This window comes from Misgurnus anguillicaudatus, chromosome 22 (genome assembly GCF_027580225.2).
Source record: "Misgurnus anguillicaudatus chromosome 22, ASM2758022v2, whole genome shotgun sequence".
Classification (NCBI taxonomy): Eukaryota; Metazoa; Chordata; class Actinopteri; order Cypriniformes; family Cobitidae; genus Misgurnus; species Misgurnus anguillicaudatus.
The window spans coordinates 10,448,017-10,468,019 of record NC_073358.2 but is presented as its reverse complement, the minus strand read 5'-3'; the positions used below and the strand labels follow the sequence as shown (position 1 = coordinate 10,468,019).

The 20,003-nt window shown below is 39.6% G+C and overlaps 1 protein-coding gene across 1 annotated transcript in view; it reads right to left on the bottom strand.

Annotated features, from left to right (window-relative positions):
* Nucleotides 1-20,003, bottom strand: part of mlxip (MLX interacting protein) — a 38,955-nt gene that overhangs the window by 17,232 nt on the left and 1,720 nt on the right. Inside the window, 12 exon segments of the mRNA XM_073861054.1 lie at nt 51-158; nt 384-496; nt 598-715; nt 1,710-1,801; nt 3,947-4,469; nt 4,623-4,717; nt 9,987-10,076; nt 10,156-10,396; nt 12,122-12,163; nt 12,327-12,434; nt 12,436-12,524; nt 12,611-12,714. Coding sequence (XP_073717155.1) covers nt 51-158; nt 384-496; nt 598-715; nt 1,710-1,801; nt 3,947-4,469; nt 4,623-4,717; nt 9,987-10,076; nt 10,156-10,396; nt 12,122-12,163; nt 12,327-12,434; nt 12,436-12,524; nt 12,611-12,714 — 1,723 coding nt within the window.

Genomic DNA, 20,003 nt, shown 5'->3' with positions numbered 1-20,003 from the left:
AACAGTTGGATAACTGGTCTTTGTTATTTGAATAAATACTAAAAAGTTACATTTGATTGTGGTTTGAGGGTGGGCACCAGACCGCACAGCGTCTTAAAGCAGACGTTGATGGTAAATCTTCTCTTCTGCTCAGCCGATATGTGACTTACTCTCCGACTCTGTAAACAAAAGCAGATTATGCAGACTTTATTTAACATCATTAAATAAATTGAAAAAGCATTATTTTATCATTATCAGCAGGTATATATTACAATATAACTAGATGTAACAAAGTACTTTACAGCAAAGTTACAACACCGTTGACGCTTTAACAGTTTTTTAAAAGAATGATAAATGTTTTTTATTTAGCAGATGATCACCGATTCCGATCTTGTGATCAGTACCTGACTGCATTCACTTTTAGCCAAACCCGTGCTGCTGTTGAGAGGTGACTGAGGGCTCGGCACCTGTTCTGCTCCTAAAGGTGACCCTTGACCTGACACCCGTCCATCAAGCGCTATAAAAAACAGGAACACTTTGAGTTTGGTAAAACAAACAAACAAACAAACAAACAAATAAATAAACAAACAAATGTAAAATGGTTGGGATAAAACTAACCTGTCGCAGACTGTGTTGATGTTTTACTGTTGGACACGGTTGAAGTGCTTTCCTCTTTGGGCACGATAAGTTGAGGAGACTTCTGGGTTTGAGGAAGAATGTGGAATCCAGCAGAACCCTGCGAGATGTGTTACGATCTTATGGTTTATCAAAATGCATGGATTGATTGGTGTCAAAATTTATTATTTACCAGGTCTGGGCAAAATTCTGAATTTAACTCTTTCCCCACCAGTGTTTTTTTTAATTGCTAGGCAGTGCCAGCATTTTTTATGATTTTCACAAAAGTTTAGAAAATTGTCTTTCTTAAATATATAAACATACAATATATCAAATGAAAGAACATTAAAATGTTTTTATCCTACCTTTATTTGTTCTCTTTTTATTACCTCTCTATTAGGGGTAGGTTTCTTCAAAAATACCAAATTTTGAGTAAAGATAATTTCATTTTTGTGAAGGACTTTTAGATCAGATTTAAAGCGATCCTCAAAACATACCCAGAGTTTATACTGTTTGCCCTAAGTGAATACTTCTGGGTTTTAAAAGTTGGCCACCTGGTGGATAATAGCGGGAATACGGATTGCCGCAAAAACTGGTCATTGGCAGGGAAAGAGTTAAGGATTGAGAAATTGAGAAAAACATAATCAGTTTAACATAAAAACAAGTTTTCTATCTTGACCATTTCATTTTTTTGAAATATACTTGCTGAATGAAATTTCTTTCCTGTGTTGATGAACTTCCTATTATAACAGGAAGTTGAAAATGACACATATCAAGGGGCAGCTCACAGATGTGACCCGTGAAATCCTATTTGCTACCAGAGGCCGCCGGTGGCTTCAGAAAGACATTTTGATTTCATTAAAGCATTCAAAGCAGTTACTGTGTATGTGTGTGTGTGTGTGTGTGTGTGTGTGTGTATATATATATATATATATATATATATATATAATTTTTCAATTTCTTTCAAATTTTTTGAATGGTAGTCCTATCTAACATTCTGCTGGGGGGTAGCAACCATTTTATACCTACAGTATTATATATAAACATTTAGGTCTGTTCTAGATGGTCTTTATACGTTGCTAAAAGTATCGAAGAAAAAAAATCTGAAAGCTTACACAAGATATACTGGGCGTGGCGAGGACCATACCAGTGGTGGAGACAACATCATTGTTGAGGGACGGAGTAACAATAACAGCGCTTGTAGGACCTGTGAATGATGAGGACAAACATCAGGATTGACAGTACTTGTAATGATAAAGTTGTTACTATATATATCACATGTGTCTTTGTATCCACTCAGTCTTTTACATTACTGCTGGGTGACTTTATGTCGCTCATAAGGTTTGCTTTTGTTGGAATTCAACAGACGCTGCACAGAAATGGTCAAAATACTTGTAGAAATGATGATTAAATCCAAAACTGGAGTGCTCTCTTAAAGGATTAGTCAATTTTCTTAAAAAATCCAGATAATTTACTCACCACCATGTCATTCAAAATGTCGGTGTCTTTCTTTGTTCAGTCGAGAAGAAATGATGTTTTTTGAGGAAAACATTCCAGGATTTTTCTCATTTTAATGGACCCTAAAAAGTTTTAATGCAGTTTAAAATGGCAGTTTCAAAGGACTCTAAACAATCTCAAATGAGGCATAAGGGTCTTATCTAGTTGTCATTTTTGGCAAGAAAAATAAAAAATAAGCACTTTAGAACCACAACTTCTCGTCTTCCTCCGGCTGTGTGACGAGCCAGCGCGACCCCACGCAATACGCCATCACGTCAAGAGGTCACGGATGACGTATGCGAAACTACGCCCAAGTGTTTACAAGTGTGGAGAAAGAGGACCGTTCTGACGTTGTTGTATGTGGAATGATACTAATTACTGTCTTTGTGTCAGTTTATTGTTTAAAATGATCTGCAAATGTGCGTTTCATATATGTAACACATGACCTTTGGATGTCATTGCGCAATTGCGTGGGGGCGCGCTGGCGCATCGCACAGCTGGGGGAAGATGAGAAGTTGTGGTTTGGAAGTGCACATTTTTCGTTTCGCATAAGACTCTTATGCCTCGTTTGAAATCGCCCAGAGTCCCCTGAAGCTGCGTTGAAACCGCATTAAAACTGTTAAGTGTTGGGGTCCATTAAAATGAGAAAAATCCCGGAATGTCCTCCCCAAAAAACATAATTTCTTCTCGACTGAACAAAGAAAGACATCAACATTTTGGATGACATGGTGGTGAGTAAATTATCTGGATTTTTTTGAGGAAAATGGACTAGTCCTTTAATATTTTCCACAACATTAGAGGTGTAAAAGTACTGATTCGGTACAGGATAGAGTAGGCTTGTTTTAAATGTTTTAATATCTCCCCCCTTAATTTGACTCAAAGCACACACAGGTGGTGGATTGATGCAATACCTCTCCTAGCCTACAGGGGGTTTGTAGGTAACAGTTAAATGGGACTAACAGGGTGATGCCACTAGTAAAAACGTAATCATGGTACAATTGTATATATGTGGGTACTTCCTGACTTTTCCGCAAAATCTCTCTTTGTTGATGAACGCGTTCCAGTCTGTTTTGTTTATGCAGTTTTTCAAGTTTGTTTAGCAAAGCAGCTAAAGGCTAATGCGTTTTTTCATTCCGCTGTGCTACTTTTCCATTGCTTTTCTATGTAAACACGTGCTAGACAGATGTGTTTGACCTTACGCGCTGTTTTTACTATATAAAAACATAAATGTGAATATAAACGCCTCGTTCCAGTCAGTTTTATTTATGCCATTTGTCATTGTCTACCATGTGAATCAATGCCTCCCAAGGCACGGTTGCGACCTTCTGAATAAACTATTAACTGCAAAAAAATCAAATGTGCATGTCCGCCATTGCGTGTACAGTACACGCCTACTTTTCTGATGACGAAATTTGAGTCACGTGCACTGTACACTGACCCTCGCGTACGTGTAGTAAGTGAACTCTACATGGGCCTTAGTCTATTATCAAGGATTCAGTTCAACAAAACCCTTCAGAAGTGACTGGGGACTCCAGCTGGATTTGCAGCTGCTTAATTCATCCCCAAAAATAAACTTGACATTTTAAATAGGCACTCCAACAGCGCTCCTATTCCTCAAACAGACCGGGAAACAGTGCTCAGGTTACAAGGTGGTAGACTGACCTTACCTGCTATTACTTGGTCAAACATTCCATCTTTGCAGATAAAACCCCATCCGTTTATTAGATATGATGCAGATTTTCATTTATTTTATGATTTGTTTGACTTTACGGTCACTTGACTTTCTGGTGGGAGTTCCCTTTGATAGACTTAACATTCTGATAACATACAATCTACATTAAAGAGAGTCACAAACCTGTGAGTATAAGTTGAGAAGACGGCAGCCGATTGGCCGGAATGATCGGCCTCTGTGCATGTCGGCTCTTTTTGTTAGAGGCGGGAGGGAGGACGGGTTTCGGTAGTGCAAAGTTTAGGGGCTTTGAGACCCCAGACTGAGGAGATGCTGTACTGGGCAACTCAAAGTTTGACCTGAAGGAAGTGGCAGCATCAGTAGGAGTCACGGTGGAGGGGGCGCTGTGCGTAATGACGGACGGAGGTGCAATGTTTGGAGTGGGCTGAGGGGCGGGAGTTTCTGTAGAAACACCTGAACACTGTGGATGGTGGGGTCCTGGAGAGAGGGGTGGAGCTGCTGGAGGCATGACGGTATTGTTCACTTGTTCTGTGAAGAGAGGCATGTAATTCTGTTGGTAGGAGGGACCAACAGAGTTATCAGTGTTTTGATTGGCTGCTGAGAGATGGCTGGGCAATGGTACAGAGGTGATGAGGCGGTAGTCCAAGGGCACTGAAGAAAGCTCCGTGGAGAGAGGAAGTAAGGACACCTAGCAAACAGACAGATGTTAGGATACCGCAACTCATTTTTACTTCAAACTGTGTGATGGTGTGGAGAGTCGTGTTGTTATTAGGATATAACTGCACAATCACAACAAAAGCTTGCTCTACGAACATGTGTATCCACAGTGAGGATGCATTACCTGTGTTTGGGAACTGCTGCTGGTTATAGGGGTGACAGGTAGGGCAGTGGGGGAAGTGGAGGGGAAGGCAGGTGGACGCAGGGTGTGAAACAAATCTGGTTAAACAAAACACATTTGGAGTATGCCTTAGGTGTACCCTTGTGTTCATACATTTGCATATACAATAATAATAAACATTTGTTGCTTCTGATCTAAAAAAGTTATTATTTGTTAGGCAGGTCACACTTCGAATTGTAGATTTAGTTGTGGTGTTGTAAAGCTTTACATTACACTTCAAATTGCTCAAAATTGAAATTGTGAACAGAAAATACAGGTTATAAAAACACATCAATATCGCAAAAAAGTTTGTTATTCTTGCACAAGGTGATTTTACAGGCAATTGAAAAAAGGAATCTAATCAAATTCAAATTCACCTAAAATACTTAAAAAGTCACTTGAGTATGTACTATAACCTCCCCCCAAAAAACTCAAACAAAGCTGCTCCCAAATAAACAGAAATGCATTAGTTGCCATTAATGCTTGGATAACATGCCTGCATCTCCTCCTGTTACTAAGCTTGCATGTCAATATCACAAAAAGGTTGTCACGTGATTATTCTTTAAAGGGGCCATGGCATGAAAATCTGACTTTTTCAATGTTTAAGTGCTATGATTGGGTCCCCAGTGCTTCCATCAACCTAGAAAATGTGAAAAAGAACAACCCAGTAACTTAGTTTTGGTAAACCATTCTCTACAAGCACATTACAAAATATGTCGTTGAACTCTTATTATAATAATACCACCCCTTAATCTGCACTATCCAACCACAGCACTGCCATTTAGTGCAGAGAAAAGCACAATTGAGTTTAAATTGCAACAAACCACCATCATTGTGATCAGTGTTTGAATTTCATCAGCTCATTTGCATTTTTAAGGACACACCTAACACGGCACATTTTTGCACACCTACAAAGTGGCAATTTTAACATGCTATAATAAATTATATATATGGTATTTTGAGCTAAAACTTTAGATATGTGCTCTGTGGACACCAAAGATTTATTTGACATCTTAAAAAAGTCTTGTGCCATGGCCCCTTTAAAGATGCAAAGTCATATAGTAGTATAAACTCCCAGTAACCTCAAACTTTGCCGCTACCAAATACAAGGGGTTTTCATTGCCATTAATACCCTTCAAATTGCTCAAATTGAAAATCAAAAATATGTCCTAAGGAAACCTGTCAATATCGCAAAAAACTTTGTTACGCTTGTATGAGGTGATTTTTCAGGCAATTCAAAAAATATATCACAAAACTGCAATGGAAACAATGCCACTCCCAGATACAAGGGGCTTTTAGTGCCATTTAAGAAAAACACCACCGTTTTTCATTATTTTACTGTGTTCTTACCTCAATTTAGACGAATGAATACATACCTTTCTTTATTCAATGCGTGCACTTAATCTTTATACAGCGCGTCATGAATGTGTTAGCATTTAGCCTAGCCCTATTCATTCCTTAGGATCCAAACATGGATGAATTTAGAAGCCACCAAACACTTCCATGTTTTCCCTATTTAAAGCTCCACTGTGTAGTTTTTTTGAGTTAATTCTTAGCAAAAACCCATGAGTTCTTTCAAAAATGTGTGCTCATTCATTTGTAATTACTTCCACCTACTAATCTAAGTATTCTCGTAAGTGTGGAATGTGCTATTTAGAATATATAGACGGGCGAGTCGCTCGACTGGCTGAATTCATGTTGTGCCTCAATCTTTGAAATACATTCGCTGGCGAGGGACAGTTGCGCGATCTTCAGCAATATCAGAGAAAGCTCTTACATATACACGGACAAAACATTGTGTAACATGTTTACTTACAACACAAGCAGTGGACTCTGACATAATATGAGTTCGCGTCCATTTAAACGCGTCATTACTCCTTCTTATGTTAAAAATGACTGGAGAGGGACTCGTTTACAGACCATCCCCTCAGTAATCTGGAGAGAAGCGGTTGAAAGTTGACAAACGAGACAGATTTAAATACCATGTGTAAACGTGATGTGTCTCTCTCATCCACTTGTGATCCAATCGACGAAAATATATCTTAAAGGAACAGTATGTACGAAATTTATATCAATTAATCCTAAAATGGCCCTGATGTGTCACTAGACATTAAGAAATCATTTTCATTTCAAATACTTATATCACTGACAACAGTCCGGCCAGGATATTGTCATTTAAAAAGTGGAGTTGCAGCCCTCAACTGATGTTTATGTTGTCATGTTGTGTATTGGCCACCAGTTGTGTGATTGCAGTACCAGTTTAGCCACAAGTTATGTTATTGCAATACCAGGTTTGGCCACAATCCTACATACTGTTCCTTTAATACCAAGTGTAACAGCCCCTGGGATATTTTTCCTCGCGTCGATGGAAAAGGAGTGTCTAAGCTACGTTTTAAAGCGCTAAAAAAAGAGAACTACATTGCATGGCGGAAGAGCACCCAGTCTGCAGCACCTAGACCTCGGGGGCAGCAATATTGACAGAAGTTTAAGCTAGAGGTGTAGTCAGAAGTAATGATCTTACTGTGCGCCGAGCTTAAACTGCTGCAAACTAAGTGCTCTTCCACCACACAACACAGCTCACACTTTTATCCACTTAAAAAAATCGCCACATTTTATTTTGTCCCACCATACTTACTCATGTAACAGTCTTTAAATAGGGAAAACATGGAAGTGTTCGGTGGATATCAAATTCACTCAATGCCCGGATCCCAAGGAATGAACGGGGCCAGGCCAAATGCCAACACACCCACAAGGCGGTGTACAGATCAAAGACACACTATGCAGTTATTTTATTATTCTTAATGTAACAGCTTCAAAGTTATTTCGGTGGTAAACAAAGTCATAGTAGGGCGAATCATCCTCCTGTTGAAGCTCAGGGAGGATGCCGCTAGAAAACCCAGCAATGCAAGCTTGAGAGGAGCGTCCCTGACAATTCTCGCGAGAATCACGACTTGCTTTATGGCAACGACGTCACACACGTTAGGCTTGTTCGTAAGACGAATGATATCAAAGTGCCACGAGAGTGAGACCAAATTACACTTCGGATCATTCTCGCGCAACTTTGACGTCATCCGGCTGTTGGTTCTTGCAGCGCCGCATGAAGTTGAACAAGCCTATAAACAACAACTGAACGCCCGAGAATTATCAGGACATAAATAAGCCTAGAGGTTGTAAATAGTATAAACATGCACAATTTGCAAACTATTATGATAAATAGCAATAATCATTAGGGATGCACCGAATCCAGATTTTTTAGGTTCGGCCGAATCCCGAATTCACCGTTTAAGATTCGGCCGAATCCGAAACCGAATACCGAATCCTACTCGCATCCTTATTCCATTAACACAGTAAAACACATTAATGAAGTCCACAGCAGTGTATTTTTCATTTTATTTAATTTTAACTGTACATTATGCCAGGATGACAAGTTGGAAAAACTATTTTGACAATTACCATAAGCCTATGCATAATGAAAGCGATGCGTTGCGACACGCTCGTTTTTCCAATAAGCAAGCAGCTCCGTGCTGAAAACTATATTTAACTTTGAGTGAGAAGCTCACACGGCCATCCAATTACAGTGGAGGAGGGGCGGGACATTACCACAGCAACCAACCGGCTCACAGCTGAAGCATCACAGCTACCAAGCGCTCGGCTGAAAAACTGCTGGCATTTGGCGTCCTTAAGCCGAAAGTATACTAGGGACGTCCGCGTATGCGCGCCGTCCGCATGACGTCATTTTCGTCATCAGGAGGGTCCGCGGCCGGCCGCGCGGACCGTCCGCGTGCAGCCCAAAATTTGAGACCGCGCGGACAGTGCGCGTACAGTCCGCGTACGAAGGCGCATGCGCGTGAAAATATTTAGACAGGACACTCCACTATAAACAATTATACAAAGGAAATAGACAGCATTTGCGCACACACTATCGTTTTTCTTCTTTAACTTTTACTTCTTCCAAGAACAGAAAGCTGTGGAGCATGTTTGTTTGATTCCTGTTCTTTGTTGTCTTGTTGTTTGTTCTAAACTCTGTTTGCAATGGTGGATCAGTTACTTTTCTTCACCTATCCTAATGTTTTAATGTACTGTAGATGTCGCCAAATCAGTGCTGCCCTGACAGCCTGTTAGACTAATAATTTGAATAAGAAATCATTTGTATTGCGTATAGTGTCGAACGCGGCCATCCGCGTGTAGCCGCGGGGACTATACTCGGAAAGCTGCGCGGACGCGTGCGAGCCGGACGCGGAAAAAAAGTATACCTTAAGGCGTTTTCAGCCGTGTTTAAAAGTTTTGGTGTGTCCAGCCCCTAAGGCTCACTGAAAGAAAAAGCTCATCTCCACGTCAGCACCCGATGTGTGTAATCAACGGCCGCGTGACGTCGACCAGCGTAGCGCAAGCCAAGGGTTCGGTTTGGTGGAAAAAAAATCTAGGATTCGGCCGAACCCGAACCCCGTCAAAAAGCCCAGTATTCGGCCGAATCCGAATCCTGGATTCGGTGCATCCCTAATAATCATATATAGTGACATTATAACGGCCAATGTTGTGAAATAATGCAACGTACACAATTAACTTCGGCATGGCATTTTGTAATTTTTACATTACAATAAAAAAACACAAATTAAATTATACAGTAGACATAGACTATAGATGGTTTACTTGTAATTTGGCTGCAATCATGTAAAAACGTTATAAGCAAGCAAACGCGGTAGGCTACTTTATTTTCAGGTATTTCAGGTAGGCCTACTCTACACTTGAAATAAACTTCTTATTATCCTATTACCATCATCCGTAGTTTAGTAGACTATGCAGTAGCCTAATATTTGTATGAAATTGTGAAACATTACCTGGTCATTATCTTTGGAGGTGTACAGAGTGGGGATGAGAAATTACGACAGTTGCAAGTATTCCCCAGCGACTCCAGGGGTCGCTGTTTTCAAAAACGTAAAATGCATAGAGCGCCTTTAAGGGCATGCATTGAAAATATAAATAAGTATGTATTAATTTGTCCAAGTTGAGGCAAGAACACAGTAAAATATTTAAAAACTGTGGTGTTTTCCTTCAATGGCTGAATAACACACCTACCAGTGCGGTGGCTATGATATAAGCAAACCTACCAACATCCGTTAGCATAATTTCTGGAATGATTTAACGCAAGAGGAATAAAGTATGTTTTAGTCACATATCATTGATTAGTAAAAGTGCTGCCATTTTGCAATCGCTTTTAGAAAATGTAAAAGTTTTAATCTGTAATGGAAGCCAGGCTTTTGCATTTTACAGGAACGTTCCCCGCTTGGTTTTATAAATAGACCCGGATCAGCTGAAGTGTGCTTTTACCTTGCAAAGGTTCAAAGGTGTCCATGAAGTCCAAATTGGGCTGCAGGGGAATAAGGCCAGGCTGGATCATATCTGCATTCCCTGCATGAGCTAAGAGGACCACAAGATTTGGGGTCAGTCAATCTCACTCTCGTGTAAACCCATTAACAAACCTGACTTTCTCTCTCACCAATCTCCCTAGGATTTGGCCAGGCCACAGGCTGATGCGAGGCCAGCGTGGAGAACAGAGTGTCCGAGAATTCAGACATCAGCACATCCATGTCAAAAAGCATGTCCATCTCCATGGGAACGGGTGAATCCCGACTCCTGCGGGAGTAGCGTCGACTGCTGGCGTCCTCATCCTGGTAGAAGGGGATACGGCAGGTGTCTGGACACACTTCTCCAAAGAGTGACAACTGTTCCTCCGCTCCCTTTGGGAGGTCAAAATGCAACAAGCAGGCGAGGTCAAGACACACACTAAACGCTCGTGCGGACTAAAACGCTAGCTGTTCATCAAGCATATACAGTAGAGGTCTTCACTGGTCCACTTAGGTCCGACACGAGACCCGATCGGGTTCGGGTCTAAAAGTTTCACATGTGCATCGAACAATGTCCTTTTCAAACCTCTCATCTGTTTGCCAAGAGCGCTTGCAACCAATATGCGACACTGTGTGGCTGGTGGTAGGTTCATTTTCGTTGAGACAGACATGTCAGTCCATTTTAAATGTACATTTTAGCGGTTACCTTGGTGTCGTAGTCAGAAAACAAAGTAAAACTAAAGGAGCAGCTCGCCAAATTGGTTGGGAGACCAGCGGAGTTTCTTTCTGTCTGTATAATGCACACACGTCAGTGCCGTTTATACAAAAAAAAAAGTTGCCACTAGTATGGGTCGGACTCGGGTATAATTTTCTCGGGTTTGTCTCGGGTCTGGTCTTACTTTTTTACAAAAAATTTATGCACGTTGTGTTCGGGTATAAAGTAGGGCTGCACGATTTGGGTAATTTTTTCCATTGCGGTTATTGATGCTAATATTGCGGTGTGCGATTTCGATTATACTAAATTGTATCATGAGTCAACTTGATGGGTTTTAAGGAAAATCCACACACAGTTTAGCTAAAATGTGTATTTGTAAAACTAGATATGTTTTCGTTTTGCCACGTGATGTAGCAACTGCTCAGTGTCAGTAATCCTAAATCCAAAATACCGGCATACAACAGACGTAGAGTTTTTTTAGCTTCCAGATCACTGTCAACCTCCTCTGCATCCATCTTCGCTCTGGTATAAGTGACGACGCACACCACACATGTGCATGCCACACGTGCACTGCCTTTTTTGTTCGTTTATCTTTCTTTTTTTAAACAGCAAGGAAAATCATCAAACTGTTATCAGAAAGTTTGTGTTAACAAGTCCACACATTTATTTATTTAATATAATTGCAACATTTTGCTGTCATATAATCGCACAGGCTGACATCGTGATTGCGATGCGATTAATTGTGCAGCACTAGTATAAAGTGATTCGGGTCATTTCGGGTCAGGAACATTTCTTTGGACTTGAGAAGACCTCTAATATACAGTATGTTACGCAAACAGGACACTGGACACAATTTTATTATTACATTTTATAATGTTTTATAAAAAGGTTTATACTTCAATTCTTAGAATAAAATTTGTAGACAAACATAAATGAGGTCTATGCATAGATTATTTTTAATGTAGTTAATGCACACACTTTCAATTACCCATGCATACATGAAGTTTAAAAACATCCTATAATGCCCTTAAAAGTAGTTTGAAGCAATGCTGAATATGTGCTGAGCTGTAACCTTGCAAACGATGGCTACTACGATCCCATTCACACATGCAATGCATAGATTGACCTTTCTGGTGTGAATTTACCATTTCCAAAAATGTCACACACTACATAAATCAAACACAGTAACAAAACACACCATTACTGTTCATGCAGATTTGATAAAACTATAGTAAAATTAAACATGCTGTCTATTGGGCAGTGTAGAATTTGTTATAGGTGCATGCACGTACACACAACACAGATGAAACAACATTGCTTCATGCAATGTTTACCAACTGCAAACGTAATTTTAAAACGCAAATAAACTTTTCTTAGTTTACAATAAAATAAATGAGAATTACCGTGAGAAGGCTGGAAAGGTCTTCATCCTTGTGCCTCTGTAACTATAAATGAAATGTAATTATTACAGTTGCATGTACTGAACACGTGAATGAGCGAGCATCATTACTGCTTACAGTTATATTATTTTATTATGTAATATTAAAAACCTTTATATCAAACACACATTAAATTCTTACCCTTTAAAAAATGTAAACCTTAACCTACCCTTTTTTTAAAGTATGTTCTCCATTTATGATACTCTCTGATGACAATTTCAATTCTTCTTTTCCAATACTTTCCTTCTGTTGCAATCGCCTTAATAAAATATGCTCACCTCTGTTGGTCGATGAACTCCAGAGTCCATATTGCCATCCAAAGGTGTTACAAAATGGCAAACAGGATTCTGTCTCTTCTCTACATATTCCAGAAAGAAAAGCAACGCAGAAATACATAAAAAAAGTGTCTACAATGTCTGAGCAATATTTAAATCATCTTTTTGGTCTTACATTGCATGTACCAGGCTCGCCAGATAGCATTGTTCAGCCGAATCTTGTCCCTCCACAACAGCTTTAGTCCTTTGAAGTTTTTCCATTTCGGTGAAACTAACCTCCCACTTACAAACAAGAGACACAAATAAATGCCGGTCATTTAAAAATATGACAGCATGACTTTACATAATGGTCTCATGATTTGCAGATATTTTCTCGTCCAATGTAACAAAGCACAACTGTAAAGGGGATGTCTAATGCCATTTCAGTTTCACCTACATTTATATAAAGAGGGCCCCCCAGCCCTCCTAACTTGCCCCCTTGAAGGTCAAGTAAATTTGATTTTCTTTATTGCGCCAGCAAACAATTTGTTATTTTATTAAACAAACTAAATAGCCCTCAAGTAATGTGTTTTTATCTTATTTCCACAATGGCATGTCTTTTTTGTCTGTGTTTTGTCCGCGTTTACAACTATCCAATTGAGTGCGCAGATTTATATTTTACTGTTCGGCTTAATTCACTTACTTCGCCCTCTCTCACATAACTGAAAAGGTGACGGTGTTTTCAAAGTCCGTTGCTCCGTATACTTTCTTTTTTGTGTAAACATCAACAGTCACGGATGTGGCTGACAGAGAAGACGGCTGATCGAGTTTATCATGACTTGACGAAATGTTAGCGTGTTTCCCACACACGCATTCTCTCCCTCTCTATCATGCTGTATATGCACGTGTTTTGTAGTTAAGCTGCCTTTCCCACTGCACACGACATACGGAATCGACAGTCGGAGTTCGCCCCCTGGTGGCAGTCGTAATTAAGTTTCAGTTTAATCGTACATGGGAGAGAAGCTCATTCCAGCAGAAGAGGCTTCGTTCTAATATATTTACCATGGTGGAATAATTAAATGAATGCAAATAAATGAAACAAAAAACAGCTACGCATATATGACAAAGATTGGCAATATTTTTTGGAGAGAACATATGGAGACAAGATTAAAATAATAACATACACACATTAAATTAATAATTTATTACTTATCATTAATCAAAAGTGTTTTTTTAAAGATTCAAGTGTTACTAATAAAGTTAAACAAAAAGGATTAATAATTTTTACTTTACACACAGTTTATGATTGAAATACAATAAAATGCATCACTTCCGGTCGGCATATCGCATGTGGTGTAGTCGCACAAGTTAAACAATTTTAACGGATCCGAAAATTACGCGTCCGCAGATGGTTGGCAACTCAACCACCCCCTTTACGACTCTCCATAGGAAATTAATGACTTACGGTTTAACGGCCGTCGTTTGTCGTGTGCAGTGGAAAGGCGGCTTAACAGTAACAGTGTATGCTGTCATATTTCTGAATTTGCACCGAATTGTCTGCGCTATTAGGCTACGTGATATACAATAAAACTCACATTTAAAATAAAAAAAGAGTTGTGTCTCATAACACAAAGAAAAGCAACAGCAGTAAGGCTTCAATGGAAATGTATGGTGATTTTATCAGATGATTATAAAATCACATTTATATACCAGTATTTTAGCAGAGGTAAAGGGACAGCTGGTTGAATTAAACACGAGGTGTGACTGGGTCGTGTTTGCTCACTTCTTTATAGTCTACTAATTTTATGTCTGACAACAGAAAGGTAATATGTAAAAAAACAAAAACAGTATTATTCTCTCCAACAGGATTACCCCCCCCCCCCCAAATCTGTAAATCTTAGCCTGGGTGCCAGCCGATCTTAGCCCCGCCCACAACATTTTAAAAGAAGGGAAGATCGGTCTGGGGTTTCTCTGTTGAGGAGCTTCTATGCTAGACCCAAAGCTGGTTGAACCAAACAAATTGTCAGGGCGGGCTTTATATGATGATGGACAGATGATCAACAGTAACGTAATCAACCACGTCACCAAAGAGCGTGTGTGTTGAATCTGTTTACAATGAAATGGCTGCCGCTGTAGAATTCAGATGTGTGGACTGGATTCTGACATTGAGTCTGTTCTAAAAGATATTGACAGAGCATTGATTTTAAAAGAGGAACAGAGAAACGCGATCAAAACATTTGCTGATCGGAAAGATGTTTTTGCCGTCCTTTCTACGGGATTCAGCAAAAGTTGGTCGCACTTATGGAGGACAAAGTTAAAGAAGCAACTGAAATAGGTATCACGGCGATGCAACTCGGCGTGCACGACGAGATGGATATAATTAGCTGTTGTTGCCAGCTTCTTTTCGGAACCCCGGAATCGTGGCTGCTGAATAAGTGGAGGTACATGCTAGGCTCCGATATTTTTCAAGCAAATGTAATGGGTATCGTCGTGGATGAAGTTCAACTAACGTACAAATGGTAAGAAATAGTCTTACTGTGTGCCTTAATGTTGTGATATAAATTAAATGTTGTAAACATAGTAGGTGTTGATGTACGTTCGCTAACTCAGACTTAGTATAATCACAATGTTAGTGTCATGGTAGCGAAATAACTAGCACAGTTCGGTCAGGCTGCAAAAGACGGCATTTCAACATACGTCACACACTCTGTTGCTCTGATTGGTCATAGGTCCAGTGTTTCCCACAGGATTTTGAGAGACTGTGGTGGTGATGACGTCACCCGCTAATTAGCATATATGTGACGTCATCATGTCGTGTTTGCGTTTGATCTAGTGTTGGCACCTGAAATATGTTTCACTTCTACTCTTTGATCTGTATTTGATCTGTATTATATATCAAATTATATTTTAAGCCGAATTAAGCTATTTTAAATAGGGAAATAAAAATGTAAATGGGAATCATGAAAATTCTATTTGTGGGGGCCAGTGTTGATTCTGTGGTGGGCCACCACAAATAAATCAATGTATGGCAGGGGTGGGCAACTCCTGGTCCTGAGGGCCAGTGTCCCTGCAGAGTTTAGCTCCAACCCTAATCAAACACAGCTGAAAAATCTAATTGAAGTCTTCAGGACTGTTTGGAAATGACATTCAGGTGTGTTCGATTAAGGTTGAAGCTAAACTCTGCAGGACTGCGGCCCTCGATGCCCACCCCTGATGTATGGGAAACACTGTAGGTCTATCCAATTGAGTGCAGAGGCATTTTTCGGTTGAGACACGCCTCATAATCATAGCCCAATGGAGCGGTATCAGACTCAAATTCTGACTAGAATTGAGTATGACAACGTCAGGCTATGTAAACCTAGGAGAAACACTGCTATTTCATGCATTTTGACTTATTAACATTGTTAAAGAGTTCAATACTCATGTTAAACATGGGCAAAGTTTAAAAAAACTAGTTAGACATATGACTGAGTATTTCTGTCCCGAATACACTCCATCAAGGTTCATTTAAAGGTCACATAACACACAGTGTTCCTGGTAATCTCGTGTTAATCTTGAGTACCTTTATAGCAATTCTGCACCCTTCATATCTCTGAAAGTCTTTAGTCTTATCAGATTTACAAAAGACAGTTCAGCTGTACCGCTAATTTCCCGGAAAAACGCGAGCTCCTGGAGGCGTACTGCAGGCAGACACAAGCGCGCACACACAAACACACACAACACACACACACACACACACACACACACACACGCACACACACACACGCGCACACACGCGCGCACACACGCGCACACACACGCGCACACACACACACACAAAACATTATCTCACTTTCTCTGGATAATATGATTCACTACATCTTCATGTCGTTTACATAATACGCACTTACAAAATGACGACTGCCAACAAAACAGACATTTGATGCAGTTTTACTTACCGCCTGTGACTTATGACCTGTGGTTGTGACTGTCCCATTTTAACAAAATCCAGTGTTAAACAAAATACAACTGTGTATTATACAACCATAATGCTGGGCACACTGGTAAGCTGAACAAGCAAACAAACAACAACACACTTCTTTGGTGATGTTGATTTTGTGTAACCTCTTGGTGTGTGTACATGTGTTACGGATCACGACCCACGGTTTGGCTCGAATGTGATTCTCGGATTAATACGCAAATTTAAATAGGGAAAGTTCATAATTAAACGTGTTTCAAAGGTTTGCAAATGTTAACATTCAAGTGATTTTAAACAATTTAACCACAAAAGGCGCTAAAGTGAGCAGTTTGCATACATGGAGAGACCCATTTAAAAAAACATTATCTCACTATATCTGGATAATATGATTCACTACATGTTCATGTCGTTTACATAATACGCACTTACGAGACAACAATTGCCAACAAAACACAGACATTTAATGCAGTTTTACTTACCGCCTGCGACTTATGATCTGGTTGGGACTGCCCCATTTCAACAAAATCCAGCGTTAAACAAACACACACAAGCACAACTCGCTACCTCTGATAAACAAACTACATCCAGTGTTTCCATAATGCTGGGCACACTGGTAAGCTGAACAAGCAAACAAACAAAACACACTTCTTTGGCGACGTTGATTTTGTGTCAGCTCTTGGTGTGTGTATATTCCGGTTAACGTGCCCATATAAGTTCTTCCACTGTACTTCCTGCACAGAAATTGCCCATTAAAGAAATAAAGCAAGATTGTTACTAGTGCTGCAACGGACCGCAGTTGATCCGTGCGGATTAGACCCACTGTTCGGCTCGCATGTGATTCGCGGATTAATACGCAAATTTAAATAGGTAAAGTTCATAATTGAACGTGTTTCAAAGGTTTGCAAATGTTAACATTCAAGTGATTTTAAACAATTTAACCCCAAAAAGACGCTAAAGTGAGCAGTTTGCACACAGAGATGCATTTCAAAAAGCAAGCAAACATAAAACCTCTGTTCTTGAAAGGGCACATACAAACAAAATTATCTCCACAGTATTCTTTTTCTAATAAAAACATTTGTTTATGTCCAAAGTGTGTGTATAGATTAGGAGCAGAAACCAGTCTGTGCCTATTTGGACTTAAAGAGACAGTAACCTTACTTAACCTACTTAAGTCTGTGTCAATCAAACAACCAAAGACAAGCTTCTGTAGCTCTACATTTTTTTTACATTTAATTAATACAATAAATACAGTGTTATTATTTAATTGATTCGATTTCTGTACCTAATGATAATTTTAGACCTTAATGTGCAACTTTTTTTATAAATGTTTGTAATTTCTTGATTTGTTATTAGATTTTTCCCATCCTTTTTTGCTGATCCAATCAATCTCTTTAATATGGCTGGGATGATTTATCACGATTCATTCTAATAATACCTGTCTGATATCGATTCTGAATATCTAAAATCACTAGGTCTTTCTCAATGTCAGGGCAGGATCCTCGGAAGCCATGCAGAATTTCGAGAATGCTACGTCATCGACATCCGTCGAAGGACTGTTCCAATGTCGAGGATCCTGGGAATTTCAACCAAGGACTAAGTCCGTCATTCGAAAAATATCCGATATACAGGAAAGGATGCATGTGTAGTCTTCGCGCTATCAAATCCCCCAGAATCCTATGCACACAGCATCGAAAGCACACCTTTTCACTGATGTAATGACGTGCACTTGCTAGCCTGTTCCATTTACGTATTCTTCGAATGTTAAAGAGGAGCCTCGCCTAGCCTCTGAAGAAAGTGACTTAAAGGAACAGTATGTAGGATTGTGGACAAAACTGGTACTGCAATCACAAAACTTGTGGCTAAAACTGGTTCTGCAATCACACAACTGGTGCCAAATACACAACATGACAACATAAACATCAGTTGAGGGCTGCAACTCCACTTTTAAATGACAATATCCTGGCCGGACCACTGTTGTCAGTGATATAAATATTTGAAATGAAAATGATTTCTTAATGTCTAGTGACATATCAGAGCCATTTTATGATTCATTGATATACATTTCTTACGTACTTTTAAGGCCGGGGTATAAATTTTCTCCGCGTCCGGCTCGTCCACGCAGCTTTCCAAGTATACTCCCTGCGGCTACACATGGATGGCCGCATTGGACACATATACACAATACAAATGATTTCTTATTCAAATTATTACTCTACCAGGCCATCAGGGCAGCACTGATTTGGACCATTTACAGTAAATTAAAAAATTAGGATAGATGAAGAAAAGTAGCGGATCCACCACTGCACACAAAGTTTAGATCAAACAACAAGAAAAAAAATATTTTTTTTCATGCGCATGGGTTGTTGTACGCGGACGGTCCGCGCGATCTCAATGTTTGGGCACCGCGCGGACGGCCACGGACCCTCCTGATAATGATGTCATGCGGACTAAGCGCATACGTGGATGTCCCTAGTATACCTTCGGCTTTAGAAGGACCCTTGACATTGAGAAACACCTACTGCATGTAACTGGTACTTTTTTCAGTGCATATTAAGTTTCTCCCAAGAGCGCCCCCAGGCTTTTGGATGTAGCAGAATTTCAATGTAATTCATTGAAAAGCATAGCAAGCAGAATTGCATGATGTTTCATCCCAGCCCTACTCTTTAACTGTGTTAATAAGTCAGAATCCATGAAATAGATTTAGTCCACCCCCATAAGTTTTTTTGGCCCTGTTTGATGTCATAAAGGGTGGAATTCCTTGTATGGGCATTTCTCCTAGAACAGAATTGTGAGAGCAAAATACTCGTTTGAGAAAATTTGTTTTTTGTTTTAAGTAGGGCTGCACAATAAATCGCATGCGAGGTTCCTCGATGAGACAAGATGCCAGTTCCTCATCCTGCTGACGAGATGCGCGTGACAAATCACACGGATTTATTGTGCAGCCCTAGTTTTTATTCACAAAATCAACAGCAAACAACTTCTTTGAGAAAGACTTTTTTGTTTTTAGTTCACAAAATCAACAATGTCATGTGTGTTTTTGGTCATGAGGGAAATATAAACCTTGATTTTGTTTTGCCAGCTCTTATTTGTCTTCACAAAGGACAAATACATGAGCATTCTGTTCAAAATATTTGTCCAAAAACATTACATCAATACAATTAATTACATTAAAAGAAAGTCTTCATTCAACGATAGAGCAAATGTGACATTAACCTTTATTAACAAAAGATAATGTCTACAGCAACATGCATGTTCAACACAGTTCTGGGTATTTTTTAGCTGAAGCCTATGAAGAAGGATATCTGTTATGGTGCACTGACTCCAAAAATCTTCAAATGGCTTTGCAGCCAAGTACATGACTATCCACACACAGCATCTTATTATAGCAACAGATGCTAAACATGCATACATAAGAAAAGCTCCTGTCCTGATTTAGCCAACATGCTCACTAGTGATTCATAAACATCTTTATATTTACAACGCAAAAGAATGAACAATCTGATCACAGTCATCCCTTTGTTGTGGCCACAAGCTACTAACCAAACGTTTGACCACATTTTCTTTATTGAAACATGATGTAAACACACAGATAAATGATAGTAGTAAGTAGAGTTGAGCTCATATGTTTACATAC